Genomic DNA, 19,510 nt, shown 5'->3' with positions numbered 1-19,510 from the left:
ATAGGGAAGTAGTCACCCTTAGATTGCACAGGACAGGTAACTAGGTGAATGTCAAGACAAAGAGGGGAAATGCACAGCCAGTGCAGAGTACACCTGTAACATTGAATCAAATTTGCAAGTTTGGTGAGTGAGACAGAAAACATTGGTTGTGAATAAGTATATTTACCAACAGTAAAAATTTGATCAAACATTCATGTTCCCCAAGTTACAGAAACTACAAGCAGAATATTCAACAAAATATACTTAGTTAAAAGTGCATGCAGAGCACACTTTCCCAATGGCTATGTGCACTTGTCTTAAACAAAGAAAGAGAGAGCAAGCCCTTCCACATGCTATTTTATACCTGGGATATTTGAAACTGGACACCAGGAAGCTAACCAATGGGAAAGGAGCCGCAGTTTCTAAACTAACCAATCAAGACAAAGCGACTTTTGACAGGCACAATAAGCCATGCCGCCCCACCGGACAACACCTGTGGCCATTCTCCTCAATAATAATGATAGAACTTTGGATACTAATGAGGGGAATGACCTACCAGGAGGGAGCAACAGTGACTGGGTCTCTGGTACTGTGGCTCAGAGAAACAGAGGTGAAAAGGACTGTAGTGTTGATAGGAGATTCCTTAGTCAGAGGAACTGAAACAAGCTTCAGTGGACGCATGAAAGGCACCCGGATAGTATTCTGCCTCGCTGGTGCCAGGATCAGGAAGGTCTCAGATCAGGTCCAAGATATTCTCAAGGCGAGGGTGAGCAGCCAGAAGTCTTGATGCATATTGGCACCAATGAAAGGTGAGGAGGTCCTGAAAACAGAAAGTTGAGAAACAGGACCTCCAGGGTAGTAAACCCACATTGCTGCCTATGCCACATGGCAGAGAGGCAAAACTAGAATGAATTGGCAGGTGAGTGCATGGCTGAGGAACTGGTGCAGGGGGCAGGAGTTCATCATTGGGATCTCTTCTGTGAATTTGAATTAATTTAAATCTGACATCCATCCCACAAAGTGATTGGAGTAAAACTCTTTGCCTTATGACTCTGCTGCAATATACTGACATGTGAATTTAAAAGTTTAATGGCTTGTAGAAAGAAGCTGTCCTGTAGACTATTGGCTCTGGGTTTAATGCTGCGGTAGCATTTGCCAGGGTGACTGGTGTCCCTGATGATCTTTCAGGCCTTCATTCTGCATGTCCACAGATGCACTGGGCTGCCCGTACCACTTTCTGCAGTGCCCAGCGATCAAGGTTGGTGCAGTTCCCATACCAGGCGGTGATACAGCCAGTCGGTATGCTCTCAGTGGTGCATCTGTAGATGGTATGAGAATTATGAGAATTTGGGAGCCCTGCCAAACTTCAGTTGCTGGAGGTAGAAAAGACGCTGTTGTGCTTTTTTTTTTGCTACAAAACCTGTGTACACAGTCCAAGTGAGATCTTCGGTAGTGTGTATACCAAAGAACTTGAAACTATTCACCCTCTCTTGCTGGGGAAGGTACGAGCTGTACAAAAGGGACAGGTTACACCTGAACCCAAGGGCATCTAATATCCTTTCAGGTCAGTTGGCTGAAGTTGTTTGGGTGGGTTTAAACTAATTTGTAAAGGGGATGGGAACCGGAGAGATAGCGCTGAAGATGAGGTAGTTGGTTTACAAACAGAAGTAATGAGCAGTGAAACGATAAACAAGGCTGATGATATGACAAAATTGCAGTCAACAGGATGAGCTGCAACATAAAAGGTGAATAAAAATCGAAAATGGTGAATACAGGACTGAAGGTATTATATTTGAATGCACAGAGTGTATGGAATAAGGTGGATGAACTTGTAGAAGAGTTATAGATTGGCATGTATGATGTTGTAGGCATCACTGAATTATGGCTGAAAGAAGATTATAGCTGAGAGTTTAACGTCCAAAGATACACAATGTACCAAAAGGACAGGCAGGAAGGCAGAGTGGGTGGCGTTGGTCTGTTGGTAAAAAATGATATCAAATCACTAGAAAGAGGTGACATAGGGTCAGAAGGTGTTGAATCATTGTGGGTAGAGCTAAGGAACTGCAAGGGTAAAAAGACCCTAATGGAAATTATATACAGACTCCCAAACAGTAGTAAGGATGTAGTCTACAAGTTACAACAAGAGACAGAAAATGCATGCCAGAATCTGGTCAACATTGAAATCATGGGGTGTTTCAATATGCAGGTATATTGGGATAAAAACAGGTTGGTGCTGAATTCCAAGAGGGAGAATTTCTAGAATGCCTACAAACTGGCTTTTTAAAGCAGCCTGTGGTTGAGCCCACTAGGGGATCAGCTAGCTATTCTGGATTGGGTGTTGTGCAATGAATCGGTATTGATAAGAGAGATTAAGATAAAGGAAACCTTAGGGGCAAGTGATCATAGTAAGATCGAATTCACTCTTAAATTTGATAAGGAGAAGCTCAAGTCAGATGTATCGGAATTACAGTAAAGGGTGTAGGGGCATGAGAGAGGAGTTGGCCAGAATTGATTGGAAAAGAACACCGGCGGCGATGACAGCAGAGCAGCAATGCGTGGAATTCCTGGAAACAATTCTGAAGATACAGGAGATATACATAACAAAAAGGAATTCTAAAGGCAAGATGACACAACCGTGGCTAAGAGAAGTCAAAGCCAACATAGAAGTCAAAGTGGGCATATAACAGAGCAAAAGTTAAGGTAAGTTAGAAGATTGGGAGACTTAAAATCAACAGAAAGCAACTAATAAAGTCATCACAAACGTAAAGATGCAATATGAAAATAAGCCAGTCAATAATATTAAAGATGGTATCACGTTTCTTCAGATAAATAAAGTATAAAAGAGAGACAAAAGTGGATATTGGACCGCTGGAAGTCAACACTGGAGAGGTAGTAATGGGAAGCAAGGAAATGGCAGGCAGACTGAGCAAGTATTTTGCATCGGTCTTGACCGTGGAAGATACTAGCAGTGCTGTGGAAGTTCCAGTTGTCAGGGGTCATGATGTGTTAAGATACTATTACTAGAGAGAAGGTACATGGGAAACAGAGATCTGAAGGTAGGTAAGTACACCCCAGAGTTCTGAAAGAGGCAGCTAAGGAGATTATGGATGTATTAGTAATGATCTTTCAAGAATCACTAGATTCTGGAATCATTCTGGAAGACTGGAAAATTGCAACTGCCACTCCATTCTTCAAGACGGGAGAGAGGCAGAAGGAAGGAAATTATCGGTCAGTTAGTCTGACCTCAGTGGTTGGGAAGATATTGGAGTCAATTATTAATGAAGAAGTCTCAAGGTACTTAGTGGCACCTGATAAAATAGGCATAGTCAGCATGATTTCCTCACGGGAAGATCTTGCCTGACAAATCTGTTGGAATTATTTGAAGAAATAAGCATGATAGAGAAAGGAGAACCAGTTGATGCTGTGTACTTGGATTTTTAGGCCTTTGACAAGGCGCCACACATGAAACTGCTTAACAAGCTACGAGCGCATGGTATTACTGGAAAGATTTTACCATGGATAACGCAATGGCTGACTGGCAGGAAGGGCTGAAATAAAGGGAGTCTTTTCTGGTTGGATGCCAGTGACTATTGATGTTCCACAGGGGTCTTTCTTGGGACCAATTCTTTGTACACTATATGTTAATGATTTGGGTAATGGAATTGATGGCTTTGATGGAAAGTTTGCAGACAATACAAGGATAGGTATAAGGGCAGGTAGTTTTGAGGAAGTAGAGAAGCTACAGACTTAGGTAGATTAGGAGAATAAGCAAAGAAGAGGCAGATGGAATATAGTGTCGGGAAGTGTATAATCATACACTTCAGTAGAAGAAATGAAAGGGTTGACTATTTTCTAAGTGGAGAGAAAATACAAAAAACTGAGACGCAAAGGGAGTCAGGATATGAAGGGATATGGAAGAAGTAGGAGATTGGTGCTGACGGGAAAAATTGATCAGCCATTATGAAATGGCATAGCAGACTCCATGGACTAAATCACCTGATTCTGCTTCCATACCTTATGGTCTTAAACCTACTATTGAGATATTTTACAACCACAAGGCATTTAAAATCAAGTGAAAACAAATGATACCCCAGAATAGTTCTCTGCATAATAGTTCTCTAAATAATGCATGACACCAAAATTATTAATACAAAAACTTAAAATTAAACTATCAACTAAAGTAACAAAGTTCCTTCCATATTCTTTTGAAATCTTCTGGTCCTACTTCAAGTTATGGGGAAAGTGTTTTGACATCAAAAACTGCACTCCTATATGTGTTACACCAAAAACCCCAAGTAAAGCTCATGGGGATCAGAGGCAAACACTAATGGCAAATGAGTGATTACTGGCAGCAAATCTCTGTGCCAGAATATTGGTACCAGAGTTCAAGGCTGCATTCAGATTTCTCACCTTTCACTGCCTGCTAGTTGTCAATTACCTCACCGTTTTCTCCCGCTTTCATGTTTAATCTAATGAAACTCCAAGTAATCTTAATACAGTTGATTTCAGTTAATTGAACCATCAGTTAATCAGGGGAGCCATTTATTTGTGACAACTCTTAACAAACAAAAACAAATCCAGAAAAGAGCAGATTCTCTTCATTTATTTGGGATACTATGTCACATAATTCGGACAGGAGACTGTTGCCGAAGTTACTAAATAGTGAAAGTCACATGTACTTGTGTGGCAGCCACACTACATTGTGCTTAGTGCAAACAGTTCCTAAATAGCATTAGTTGTGTGTTTCTATTAGAATTTTTTAAGAATTTATTTACATCTTACATCCATCCCACAATGTGAGGGAGTAAAAATCTTTGTGTTATGACTCCCAACACAATTGTACAGACATGTGAATTTATAAGGCTAATGGCTTGCAGAAAGCTGTTCTGTAGCCTGTTGGTCCTGGCTTTAATGCTGCGTGATCTTCCAGGTCTTCTTTCTGCATGTGCTGCTGTAAACGTCCTCAGTGGAGGGAAGTTCACACCCACAGATGCGCTGGGCTGTCTGTACCACTCTCTGCAGTGCCCAGCAATCAAGGTCAGTACAGTTCCCGTACCAGGCGATGATACAGCCAGTCAGGATGCTTTCAATGGTGCCCCTGTGGAAGGTCTTGAGGATTTAGGGGCTCATGCTGAACTTCTTGTCACCTGAGGTGGAAGAGACACTGTTGTGCTTTTTTGCCACACAGCTGGCATGAACAACCCAGGTGAGATTTTCGGAGATGTGTATACCGAAGAACTTGAAACTACTCACCCTCTCAACTGCAGACCCATTTATGCTGATCAGGGTGAGCCTGTTTCCATTCCTCCTATAATCCATAATTACCTCTTTTGGACATTGAGAGAGAGGTTGTTATCTTGGCACCACTGTGTCAGGGTGTCAACCTCTCTTCTGTAGGCTGTCTCATTACTACTAGAAATAAGGCTGATCAAAGTTGTGTCATCTGCGAATCTGATCAGCAGGTTGGAGCTGTGTGCGACAGTACAGTTGTGGGTGTAAAGGAAGTAGGGGAGGGGACTCAGGACACAACCCTGGGTGGGTGGGTGGGGGGGATCCTCTGTTGAGGGTCAGAGGTGAGGGAGCCCATCCTTACCACCTGTCAGTGATCCAATAGGAAGTCTAGGGGAAGTCACAAGGTGAGGTGCCAGCCAAGGTCTCTGAGCTTCCTGTCAAATCTGGAGGGAATTATGGTGTTGAATGCTTAACTGTAGTCCAGAAACAGCATTCTAACATATACATCACTATTCTCAAGCTGAATGAAGACAGTGTGTAATGCTGTGGCCATGGCATCATCAGTAGAGCAGTTCCGTCGGTTGGCCGATTGTAGGGGATCCATGTGAGCAGCAACATGCTGCAGATGTAAACTTTCACCAGCCTCTAAAAGCATTTGCTTATAATTGAGGTGGGTGCAACAGGGTGCTAATCGTTCAGACATGCTACCTTGGTTTTCTTATGTACAGGGACAATGATAGATGATTTGGAACAGGAGCGCATGACACACTGGGAGAGGGAGAGATTTTAAATGTCTGTAAACACACCATCCTGCTCAGAAAGCAGTCTTTTTTTATTACTGATAGTTGGCAAGAAGTAAACAGAAAGACAATTTGGAACTGTTTTCACTGCGGATTCAAGCATTCAGGTTCAGAGATGCCAGAAATGAAAATTAAACTTCAACATGTTAGGAACTACAAAGAAATTGGAGGAACTAACAATCATCTTGAATATAACAATTAAAATGAAGATTTGGAGGATGCATCGTCGAAACCATTGTATGAAGGCAGTCCATTATCTGCAATAGGTGCCTGCGCTGATTTTGTTCATCTACAGTCAATCAAAAGAACACAGCGGCACACACTGGATGAATTCCTCCAATAACTATCAGGAACTATAAGCACACTCATAGGAAGAACTCAGCAGGCCAGGTATCATCTATGGAAAAGAGTAGTCAATGTTTCAGGCTGAGACCCTTCATCAGGACTGATTGATGAAGGGTCTCAGCCCGAAAGGTCAACTGTTTACTCTTTTCCATAGATGCTGCCTTATCTGCTGAGCTCCTCCAGCAGTTTGCGTGTTGTTTGGATTTCCAGCATCTGCAGATTTTTTTCTTGTATGCCATTGGGAACTATATACAATTCTGATGCACTGTAGTAAGGGTAATGGTCTAATTTGCCTGCATTTCATTTAAATACATAATGTTTTACTCAGTTAAACAATAATTTGTCTTTCTACATACTTTGAATATTTCCATAAAACTTTGGCTAATTGGGGCAGCTGCTTAATTGGGCCAAAGTGTATTATTTCTAGTGCATCCCACTGCATTTTTAAAGCTCTCCTGACAGCCCGGGAACTGAATCCAGCTTTTCCATTTTCAGTGTTTAAATTGAATCCTCATCAACTGCATTCCCCTTCACACAGTCTTTCGAATCCATCCCATAGAACAATGTCAGAACTAGACATAATTTTGGCTCAGATTAAGGCAGAGGTTTAAAGACTTGAAAGTAGTGCTTAGTTCTGTAAATCTATAAATTCTAACTTAGCCTGTAGCTTTAATCTTCGTTCTATTACCCTTTAAATATGCACCATTTATCTCGCCTCAAAATACACACTAAACAAGATGATGCTCTGAGCAAAGGAACTCTATAATAAACAATGCACAAACAACTTGTGACCTCTGTCGCATGGGCTTCCACTTTCCTCTCATCAGTTGCTGTTTCATAACAATTCAATACCATCCCTGAGATAGCACAGCTATGACATCTTTCTTTATACTGGATGTGCTGATGGCAGGGTGGAGGTGCATCTTTACCAAAGGTGGTGTAAGGTGCTCCTTCTGTCTGCTAATCCACAGATCACCCTTGGGCGAGGTATAGCACTGATCAGGTCAGGTGGAGCCATGGGAGCAAGTGGTGGATGGTTGTATGAGCAGCTGGTGCATATCGCAAGTCCTGGTTATGTGACCACTGATGCCAGGCAATCAATGAAAAGCACTGATAATGGCTGAGGTCACCCAAACTGTAAAATCACAATCATGGTCATGGATAAGTCCATGATCGCCAATGTCATATGACACGACACATGATGATGATGAAGCAACCAGACAAACATACTTAAAGAGCAAACCAACAGCACTACCAGTGACCTTATAGAGGTGTATACAATCATGAGAGGCTTAGATAAGGTGTATGCACTGTATTTCCCAGGGAAGTGGGGGGTGGGGTAGGAAACACAGAGGGCGTAAGTTTCAGGTCAGAGAGGAAAAGATTTAAAAGGAACCTGAGGGGCAAACTTTCACACAGAGGGTGATGCATATATGGAATGAGCTGCCGGGGGAAGTGATTGAAGCAAGGAGCATAGCAACTTTTCAGACATTTGGACTGGTATATAGTTCGGAATGATTTTGAGGGATATGGGTCAAACACAGACAAATGGGACTAGTTCAGAATGGCATATGTCTCAGCATGGATGATTTGGGTTCAAGAACTTAATTCCATGCTGTATTATTCTACAACTCTACGAAAGTGTTGCCTACATCCAGAATAACTAATTTTTCCAGAGGTATCCTTATCATTCCCATGTTTACTCAGGACCACAGCAACAATAATAAAACTGACTGCAGTATGTGAAATTGTGCATTCAGGACAGTTTCAACTTCCAAATAATTTCATATCTACCCCTCTTCAATGTTTGAACAGATTAGTTTAGAATACTGATGCAGCTAGGTGCAAAACCCTCCATGAATCAGATTGCTTGCACTTACTGTGAAGATTATGCAGTCAGGATTGATCCACCAATGAGACATGGAATACTGAGCTGCCTCTAGTAGGTAAAAGCAGTGGGAAATGGAAAACACAATGACTTGACAGGTCAAGCTGAAAGGACCACATTACTGAAACACTGCTGTTTATGTGCAATTGATTTTGAAGCATCAGCAACACAGCTCTGGTCCAAAAATGTAACTTAAAACCTAATTTATCAGCCATCACATTCAACAGGTTTTGGCAACACACATCAAAGTTGCTGGTGAACGCAGCAGGCCAGGCAGCATCTCTAGGAAGAGGTGCAGTCGACGTTTCAGGCCGAGACCCTTCGTCAGGACTAACTGAAGGAACAGTGAGTAAGGGATTTTTTTTTGGCCACAGTTTTCAATGCCTCCAATGTGACGTGACCATCAGATGCCTTTTCTGCTTTCCAAAGGAATCGTTCCTTCTAGCACGTGTTTATTCTTCCATTATTTATCAAACCTACCATCAAGAATGTACAGGAGACTGAAGAGAGACTCAACATTTTAGGAACACCTTCCTCCCCTCTGCCATGAGGTTTCTGAATGGACAATGAACCCGTGTACACTACCTCACTTTTTTCACCACCCTCTTTTTGCGCTACATATACACGCACATTAGAGCACCTTCCTGGACAACCAGAAGAAATGCAAATAAATGTACTTCTGTCTTCACCTACAAATCATTCAGGGCTCTAAACAAGATTTCCACATAAAGAGCTTTATTTTTATTTATGATTCCATCAGATATGATGTCCCTAACAAGATTGTATACCAAATAGGCAATTAATTCTGCAGGCCTGACCCCAAGCTATTTTTTTTTGCTTCACTTAAATCTGCCCTCACTCAATCACTCTTCATCAGTTGATAAACCACTGCAACGAAGCTCATGCAAACACATGAAATATTATCTCATTTTCTAATTAGTCACATTATAACCTTCCTAGGTCAACATTGTGTTCAGCATCTTTCAAATACAATTTTTATTTTTCAGATTTCCGATATTCTTCCCACTCCTTTGACGACTTCTGATTACTATCTATTTACACAAACTCTATTTATTTATATAGCTCTAACCTCTCCAGTTTATTCTGTCACAGATCTTTCCTCTCTGCACTTACAACTGCATCACTATTTAATCCCAGCTCCTACAAAATCATCCTCCAGAACTTTCCAGCGTCATTGCTTTTATTTAGGAATGACGGGTATATTTTTAAAAAACGATGTAACCATTTCAATCACCACCCTGATCATCAACATAAAAATTGGAGTTTACCATTAAAGAACAGGCTTAAAGGTAGATGACCTAGGAACTGAGCAAAAGAGGCTGGCCGGGGGGGCCATTACAGCCTCTGTAGTAGTCGCTGTACCCATGGGCAATTACTTCATTCGAGAGGTCGGGGAAAGCGAGAGCAAGGTTGGGAGGGAAGGAAGGGGGCAGGGGAGGCGCGGAAAGGGAGGGGCGGGGAAGGGAGACTGTGACTCTAACTAATAAACGGAGCCTGGCGCAAACTTCGATGGCAAGGAGACAAAGCGGCAGCATCAGGCCGTCACCTGAAGTCCTTGTCGCTGGACGTCATCTTCTCCAGCAGGTTGGAGATGTGGTAGGAGGCGCTCGCCATGTTGCGGCCTTCACCCCAGCGCCTTGCGGCCACGCTTGACGCTTCCTTCAGCTCCGACTGCGGCCCCGGCTGTCCGGCTTCACGGACGGGAGGGAGAGAGGGAGGAAAGAGAGGAAGGGGCGGCAGTGGCGCGCAGCTGTGTGGCCACACCGGCGTCGGCGGAGCGCTCTACTCCCTCCACAGCAGCAAACCCGCCGCCAACGCGCGTCTGCAGGAGTTTGGCGCAACCCCCGCCGAGGGGTCGTGGGTCACCACGCATGCGCCATTTGCATTCTCGCGCCTGCGCACTGTCGCCGCCAGCTGATTTCAATCGCTCGCGCGAAACTACTCCGGCGTGTTGGAGAGTGTGGGGAAACAAATTAAAAAGAAATAGGGAGAAAATCTGCACAAGGGAATTAAAAGCACCATAGATGCTGAAAATATGTAATAAAGTGGTAAAAATATTGACAAATACAGAAAGTGAGGGAGCAAACTTGCGAATGGAAACAAAGTTTCAGATCCGAGACCCCTTGTTTTGTTCTTGCAGACATTTTCTCCCTCCCTACGCACTGTTTTATATAATAGGTATACTGCGTGTTGTCTGTTCCTAAGTGTCCGTGATGCATCTGCAAGCAAAATTTTCACCGTACCTCATTGTACCGTGCGTATTGGTAAATCAGAATCAGGTTTATTATTGCATTGAACTGCTGCTGCTAAATTAACAAATCACGTCACATGCCGGTGATACATAATCTAGCACAGGGAGAAAATAATAATAAATAAAATAAAAATAAATAAACAAATAAGTCAATTACATATAATGAAATCATTTTTAATGTGCAAAAACAGAAATACTGTATATTTTTTAAAAAAAGTGAAGTAGCGTCCAAAGCTTCAATGTGCATTTAGGAATTGGATGGCAGAGGAGAAGAAGCTGTTCCTGAATCGCTGAGTGTGTGCCTTCAGGCTTCTGTACCTCCTACCTGATGGTAGCAGTGAGAAAAGGGCATGTCCTGGGCACTGGAGGTCCTTAATAATGGATGCTGCTTAATAATTGGTTTATTATAAAGAATAAACTCTTCTTGGGCTTCCAGCCCGGTACAAGTATCAATTTTTACCAACGTTTCAATGACAGACTCTGCCATCTTCAACAGGGATGATGCCTGGGCATGTCTAGGCTGGTGGCATTTATACCTTCCTCAACCGTCCCTTCTGATAGTTTTTTCCTGCGTTTTGGATGTGGATTTGGACAATAGACACTTTTTCTCAGTCCTTCAGTTTTTATACTCGGTGTTTTCTTTGCCCAATCTTCTCAGTTTTTTGTCTGAGGAGGAGGATAAAGGGGTTGATGTGCCTGTTCTGTTTTATTCATTTTTTTTTGTGTGGGAAGAGCGACTTGGGAATCAATGTGCCTGTTCCATTTTGTTTGTTTGTGCGGGAGGAGGGATTTGGGGGTAATATGCCTGAACCATCTTTTTTTTGCGGGGAGGTAGGATTTGGGGCTTGATGATTGTGCTGCCGCTCATTTCTTTCTTGGTTTCATGGCTACCCGGAGAATTGAAGAATGTCGGAGTTGTATACTTTGATAATAACTGGACCTTTGCTATACACTGGGAAAGCACTGGATCCTTTTAGGTTTATCATTGCCACATTCACTGAGGTGCAGTGGAAAAGCTTGTCTTACATACTGTTTATACAGCTCAAATCATCACAACCATACACTGGGGTCGTACAAGAGTGCAAAATTGTGTTACAGTTACAGGAAAGTACAGTGCAGGTAAGTAAAGTGTAAGGTAGATTGTGAGAACAAGAAACCATCCTCTAGTACTAGGGGACTGTTCAATAGGCTCATAAAAGCGAGACGGAAGTAAGCCTCTTTCATATATATCGATTTCTCCCTTCCCCTCCCTGTCCCTCTATTCCCCCCTCTGACATTTTACCTCTTCTCACCTGCCTATGACTTCCCCCTGGGTCCGCTCCTCCTTCCCTTTCTCTTATAATTCATTCTTCCCTCCTATCGGATACCGTCTTCTCCAGCTCTTGGTCTTTCTCACCCACCTGGCTTCACCTATTACTCTCAGCTAGCCTCTTTCCCTTCCCCTCCCCCCTCCTTTTTATTCTGGCATCTTCCCCCTTCCTTTTCAGTCCTGAAGTGGGTCTCGGCCCAAAATATCGACTGTTTATTCGTTTCCATAGATGCTGTCTGCCTGCTGAGTTCCTCCAGCATTTTGCATGAGTTGTATCTGACCCCCCCCCCCAAAGGCAGTGGGGTGGGGGGGGCAATGAGAGGAGAAAACGTCCTGGGTGGGTGTGGGTGGGATCTTTTGATCATGTGTTCACCAGCAACTTTGATGTGTGTTGCTTATATATATGTTGTAACTGGGTTACCTGACTGGACACGCCCCTCTGCTGACTGCTCCTGTGGCTCCTCCCACAGACCCCTGAATAAAGGCGATTGTGTCACTGCTCCTCCTCTCAGTCCAGGGCAGATACTCAGCATGGTCGAGGTCACACTTTACTGCTAATAAAAGCCTTTCAGTATTTACTCTACTTCCAGTCTTTTGGAGTAATTGATAGTGCATCAGGTATCACCTGCAAATGGAGTTAGAGTAGGATCTGGCCACACTGTCAAGGAGATGCAGAGAGTGGATGAGGAGGGGCTGAAGACACAGCCTTGTGGGACAAGAGTGGTGAGAATAACGATGGCAGATGTGTCACTGCTCATCCTTACTGGCTGCAGTCTGTTGGTCAGGAAGTTGAGGTTGAGTCCCAGGAGTTTGGAGACGAGCTTGCTTGGAATTACAATGAACTTGATTTGACATGAATGAGGGAAGGTACTGAATGTTTCTCGTAAAGGCAGTCCAGGGACTGTTTGATCATTTTTGGATGGCAGAATCAAACACAATACAGGTTAGAAATACTTGGACTAAAGGCAGGCACACTAAAGTATTCTAACAGGGAGATATCCTTCACTCAGAATGTACAATGAATGCATCAGGATAGACGTCAGTTCAAGATTCAAGTTTAGTTGTCACATGTACATCGAAACGTACAGTAAAAAGGCACCACTTGCATTAACAACCAGCACACCGGAGGCTATGCTGGGAGCAACCCAGAAATGTCGCCATACATTACACATCCAGTGCCAAATTAGCATGTCCACAGTGCTAGGCAAAACAACACAGAATACAACAAACAACCAAGCAATAACAGCAAAGCAAGCCCCATTCCTCCCTCCCGGCCCCTCACATACACAGTCCTTTCACCTCAGGACAGGCCTCCAGCAGACTCTGGCTTTCAGACACCAGGTGTCAACCTCCCCGGTGGGCTGGTAGAGATTCGCAGACTTGGTTCCAGTCAACGGCCCTCGACTTTCGTACTCCGATTTGATCCTTGGGCTTCGGTCCCAGCATCAAACCCAGGACACGTCAACAGGCATCCCACCCTGCAAAAACTCATTTCAAGGAGGTAGCAACATCAATTTGCGGGAGACTCCCGGAACCTGTGGGAGACTCCTGGAACTTCCAGGAGAGGTGGAATGTCTGCAATAGAGTAGCTCCTTAGCAGCTCTAGGAAGAGGTACAGTCGACGTTTCAGGCCGAGACCCTTCGTCAGGACTAACTGAAGGAAGAGTGAGTAAGGGATTTGAAAGTGGGAGGGGGAGGGGGAGATCCAAAATGATAGGAGAAGACAGGAGGGGGAGGGATGGGACCAAGAGCTGGACAGGTGATTGGCAAAAGGGATATGAGAGGATCATGGGACAGGAGGCCCGAGGAGAAAGAAAAGGGGGAGAGGGGAAAAACCCAGAGGATGGGCAAGGGGTATAGTCAGAGGGACAGAGCTAGTTTAAATAACGTTAGCTATGCTAATGAACAAATGACACCTGTTAAACTCACCTCAACATGTCTTTTACAGTCTTAAACCATCATGGGCAATGGAAAAGTCACTGTTGCAAACAGTGCAGCGAGCAACACTGAAATTATTTTTGACCCCTATTAGGCAGGGGTACACTTTAGGGTAGTCTGGGGTGATGTACGTTTTATATGTTCCTTTTTTGGGACATTCTGCCATGGCGCGTTCGTTCTCTCTCTCTCTCTCTCTCTCTCTCTCGTTCTCTCGCTGGCTCTCAAAAAAATCGATTTCCAGGATATTATATATAACTTGCGGGCATCAGGGAGCCACTATTAATATGCAAGAGACTCCCAGAACTTCCGGGAGAGGTGGGATGTCTGCGTCAATCACTGAACACTAGGCCTCGAATTGACAGACTTTATGATATCTATTTCTATGATGTTTTGCTCTTTTACAATAAATCCCAATCATTTAAGGTCATCTTTAAATATGCTGCATATTGCTAAAATAACATGACAGCATTCTGTATTTATACAAACATTGAGATCAGCAGAGACCTATAGTATAATGTGGTGTGTGTTCCCAAAATTATCTATCAGTTATCCAACAGCTTAATTGCTTTTAATTTCTTGCCAGAATTTTGCAGTCTGTAATCAAACATGCCATAACAATGCTTACGTAGATGCATATACTCCATAGGAACAGAAAATGGCTGGAATTTTCCCAATCTGCACTTCCATTCTCTTCGCCCTCAATATTTCATCCTTTCAAAGCATCAAACTCTTCACAAGGCATCAAATCCCGCATCAACCCTGAGTGCAAAAATAAATGAGCTGTGGTATTTAATCAAAGTACCTGCAATACAGGGCTTCCCAACCCTTATTATTACATGGACAATACCTGGGAACCCCTGCTGTAGTAGTGGGACCCCTTGTTATAAGTATTCACATTTGGAAATGGTTCTTCCACAGCCACTTAATCACCCTTCTTGATAAGGGTCTCTGCTTTCTCTTTCTCAGAGACTAGCAAGGCTGCTTCAGTTTTCTTAATATAAAACTATTTCAATTCTAGCAAGAACATCTGGAGTAACTTCTGAAATGCCTTTTTCGCTGCCGCTGTTACTGTGTGATCCAGGATCTCCGGAGGGGAAGGCCCCGAATTCTTGGATTTGCTTGTTGCTCAGCGGCCGGGACGGGGTCAAAGCGCTCGGCAGAGATGGTGCTCGGTGCTCGGTATTGAAGGGCTGGTCGGAGGCTCGAAGTTTTCAGACTGCTTCCAATGCATCATCAACAGTTGTCGGTGCCTGAAGGTTTATGGCAGAGAGAGTTTCTCCCTTCTGCCGCCTGCTATCGGGGACTATCGGGAGTCGATCGGAACTTTGAGACTTTTTTTTTACCATTCCCATGGTCTTCTCTTTATCAAATTATGGTATTGCTTTGCACTGCTGTAACTATATGTTATAATTATGTGGTCTTGTCAGTGTTAGTCTTTGGTTTGTCTTGTTTTTTTTTGTGATATCACTCTGGAGGAATGTTGTATGATTTCTTAATGCATGCATGCATTTCTAAATGACAATAAACGAGGACTGAGTGTCCTCATAATCTAATCTAATCTCATCTAAAATCCAAATCTTCTAAGCACTTCCCACATTGCATCAGTAAATTTATGGTAGATTCCAGAAATACATTAGAATTCTACAAATGTTTTCGAACAAAGATTTGATAGATTAAACGTTACATCACCACTATCCCTACAGATGTGAACCAATCTTTAAATCCAATCAGTTAGAGTTGCTACTTGCAATTGTTTCTATTTTCACTATGTGCTGTGTCATATGACGTGGATGATCATGGTCTCATGGCCATGATTGTCCTTGGCAAATGTTTCTACAGAAGTGGTTTGCTTTTGCCCTCTTCTGGTCAGTGTCTTTACAAAGCAGGTGACCCCAGTCATTATCAATACACTTCAGAGACTGTGCCTGACATCAGTGGTTGCACAACCAAGACCTGTGATATGCACAAGCTGCTCATACAGCCATCCATCTCCTGCTCCAATGGCTTCATGTGACCCTGATCAGAGGGCTAAGCGGATGCTACACTTTGCCAAGGGTGACCCACAGGTTAGTAGAGAGAAGGAGCACCTCACACCTCCTTTGGTAGAGATGCATCTCCACCCCGCCACCACAGCAGTCAGTAATCCACATATTTATACCGATTTTTCTCTAAATGTATCCTTTTTAGGTTCCTGCTTTATTTACAGGAGATTTCTTTCTGTCTGCCAAAGATTAAAAAGAACAGAGAAACAAGAATGACAAATTTAAAATAATAACTTTAGATGTACAATATGAATTTCTCAATCTTAGAGGAAGCATAAATTAGAGAGTTGTCTGAAGTACAGGAAGAAAACTCTTCCCAGAATCAAAACCAATATTTATCCATTAACCAATACAGCTTAACAAAACAACACAGTATTATTAAGATTTCACAGCTGTTGGAGGGCTTCACAGTGCACAAATTGGCTGGCACATTTTCTACTTTATTACAGTGACTACACTTCGAACATTGTCATTGGCTGCGAAACCCTTGACGCATTAAGGTTTTGCAAAGGACAAGACAAATTAAGGTTCTCTCTAATATTGATCAATTTTAAATGGCACAGCAGAAGCAGATATAGATTTATATTTAGATGGCTGAGACACATTATTATGTCTTAAGTAGCTGAGAAATTTTGATGCTTTCACGTTTGTGATTGAGTGCTTTAAGCTCCATGTTTTCTCACCAGTTACAAAGCTATTATTAACTTTGCCATGGACAGTCCCAAGCCTGGCTGCGAAAGGGCATGGTTGGGCATGGGGCTAGCAACCCTATCCCATAAAAACACTGCTACAGTGACGCCAAAAGAAGCTCCAAGCACCTTGTCCATGGTCGAAGAAAGACACACCAAGAAGATGGGCTACACCTGGGAAAATTTGAAAGAATGGCCCAGGATAGAGGACTGCTGTTGGCAGCCTGTGCCTCAGTAGGGGTGAATGGCTGAAGAAGAAGAAGAAGAAGAAGAAAAGGCTATCATTACACAATTTGAGCAATCTATACTCTCATAGTACTGTTCAGAAGGAAAACAGGTTCTTCAGCCTAACAAGTCCATGCTAGCCAACAATCATCCTTTCACACAGGGTTCCTAACCTGGGGTTCATGGACACCTTGATTAATGGTATTGGTCCATGACATAAAAAAGGTCAGGAACCCCTGCTTTCACACTAATCCCATTTTATTCGTCCCATGTACTCATCAGTTTTCTACTCCTCTCCCACTTTCCTAAAACTGCTACTCAGTTAGATACCAGAGACAGTCTACAATCATCAATTAACCTCTGAACCCACGCATCGTTGGAATGTGCAGCGAAACCAGACCGCCTGTGGATATCCACACAGTTACACAGAAGTTGTGCAAACTTCATGCAGACAGAATCCAAGGTCAGGATTGAACCTGGGCTGCAGAGTTGTGAAGCACCAGCTCGGTTAGCTGCATCATCAAAATGTCCTCCAAGTATCCACCCATGGTTTTGTGCGGATAGCATTTAGCTTTACCATGCAGTGTCATGGAAGGTCAATAATAACAAACTGCCAGAGCAAAACATGTTCCTCAATGTGCAATTTAACGATCTGCTAGGGGGAAATAGGAAAATTAAGCAAGTTAGCTGAATCTGAAGAGTCCCTAAAGAGGTAGTACATCAAATTCAGGCATAAGCAAGTCCATTAAATATGACAGTTTTCAGGTGCATAATATGAAGCATAATAATAAAAAATCATCTATACCCATTCCATGATAAAACCGTAGAACATAGAAGCAGAAAGTCATCTATACCCATTCCATGATAAGACCGTGGAATATAGAAGCAGAAATAGACCATTCAGCCTATTGTCTACTCTGCATTTCGATCAAGTCTGACTTTTATCTCCCTCTCAACTCTCTTCTGCTTTCCCTCTGTAACCTTTGACAACCTTAATAATCAAAAGGGACAGGGAGGGAGGTAAAAGAAATGCGGGGAGTGGCATTGCCAATCAGGTGTATTATCACAGCTGCAGAAAGCGAGAATGTCATGGAGCCATTGTCTACTGAATCAACGTGGGTGGAAGTCAGAAATAGAAAGTGAGAAATCATTCTATTGAAAGTATTCTATAGAAGTTTTCTTAGATCCTTTTTGAAATACCTACACACTGGGATGTCCAGCAGCCATTCCTTTCCCACGGCGCAGCCAAGTCTCTGTAATGGCAACAGTGCAGCAGTTCTATGTACTGATCCAGCCACCCTTGTGGTTGATGCTTCTTGCATTAAAGTAGACATATTTCAACCGATCCAACTAACTGCATATAATCCACTGCCTATCCTGCCTACAGTTTCTCTACATGTTGCATATCTCTTTACACCAACTGCTCCACCCTCTGACCTATCATTCAGGGAAAGTTTGCAGATGAAATGAAGCATTGGTGGTCTTGTGGATAGTGTAGGAAGTTATCATAGGTTACATCAGCACATTGACAGATTGCAAAGCCTCATCACTTTCTGATTGAGCCTACCACAATGAACCTTGTTGAACAACTTATGCACTATATCCATGTATACCATATCCAATACTCTGCCTTCAATTCATTTTGTCACTTCCTCATAAATGTCCATCAGGCTCGCAAAGCCTAACTATCCCTAATCAGACTATGCTTCTCCAAATAAGACCGTAAGGCATAGGAGCAGAATTAGGTCATTCAGCGCATCAAGTCTGTACAATCATTCTATCATAGTTCATTTATGATCCTGCTCAACCCCATTCTCCTGCCTTTTCCCCATAACCTCTCTGTCCCTTTTTTTTTGGGAGAAAGAGAGCCTGTGTATGTTGAATTCCCTGATGAACGATTAGTTTTTCTTGAACAACAGATCATGGTCTTTCTTGGGGGCTTTGCTACAGCTTGTTTGATGGGTGGAGGGTGCTGATGCTTTTTTTTGCTGAAGTAAGTAGGGAAGGAGAGGATTGTTGCTTTGCTGCTGCTAGTGCATGGGAGGGAGGAGTAGGGGGCTTTGGGGTTCTAACATTTTTACTGGCACTCATTCTTTGGGGCACTCTTCTGTTTTCATGGATGTCTGTGAAGAATAAGAATTTCAGGATGTATATTGCATACATTTCTGTGATACTAAATGGAACTATTGAACGATTGAACCTATCAACCTCCACTTTAAATATACCTAATGACTTGGCCTCCACAGCCATCTGTGGCAATGAATTCCACAAATTCACTACCCTCAGGCTAAAGAAAGTCCTGCTCATCTCCATTCTAAAGGGACGTCCCTCTATTCTGAGGCTGTGTCCTCTGGTGTTAGACTCTGCCACAATCGGGAACATCCACTCTATCCAGGCCTTTCAATATTCGAGATGAGATTTTTTTTTAGTTTGAGCTCCATCACCCCTACTGCGGCATAGGCTGCTGACAATAGCTCGTGTGAGTGTTCTGTCCTGGGCCAGTCTTTCACGTTGTCCCCAGGTGTAGCCCATTTTCTTGGTGTATGCTTCCTCTCTGAGAGATGAGCTCTTTCTTTTTAAATCTTTTTATTAATTTTCAAAATTATAAACTCAATAAAAAAGTCGGTACAAAGAGATTGGAATAACGTTAATTAGCATATATAAAATGATTTTTAAGTAACATAGATATAAAAGACTTCCAAACTCAGAATGAAATTAGTCATTAAAAAAGAAATAAAAAGAAAAAACATATAAACAAAAGAAAACCCAAAAGAAGAAGAGAACCCCCCCC

General features: G+C 42.8%; 1 protein-coding gene across 2 annotated transcripts in view; it reads right to left on the bottom strand.

Annotated features, from left to right (window-relative positions):
* cand1 (cullin-associated and neddylation-dissociated 1) overlaps positions 1–10,120 on the bottom strand; it is a 39,695-nt gene extending 29,575 nt beyond the window's left edge. For both annotated transcript variants that reach the window (XM_072267525.1, XM_072267526.1), the window contains exon 1: positions 9,812–10,120. In XM_072267525.1, coding sequence (XP_072123626.1) covers positions 9,812–9,879 — 68 coding nt within the window. In that variant the 5' untranslated portion in view covers positions 9,880–10,120. The remainder of the gene's footprint in view (positions 1–9,811) is intronic.
* Positions 10,121–19,510: the final 9,390 nt, after the last annotated feature.

This window comes from Mobula birostris, chromosome 9 (assembly GCF_030028105.1).
Source record: "Mobula birostris isolate sMobBir1 chromosome 9, sMobBir1.hap1, whole genome shotgun sequence".
In the NCBI taxonomy this organism is placed as follows: domain Eukaryota; kingdom Metazoa; phylum Chordata; class Chondrichthyes; order Myliobatiformes; family Myliobatidae; genus Mobula; species Mobula birostris.
This window is presented reverse-complemented; position numbering and strand designations above follow the sequence as displayed.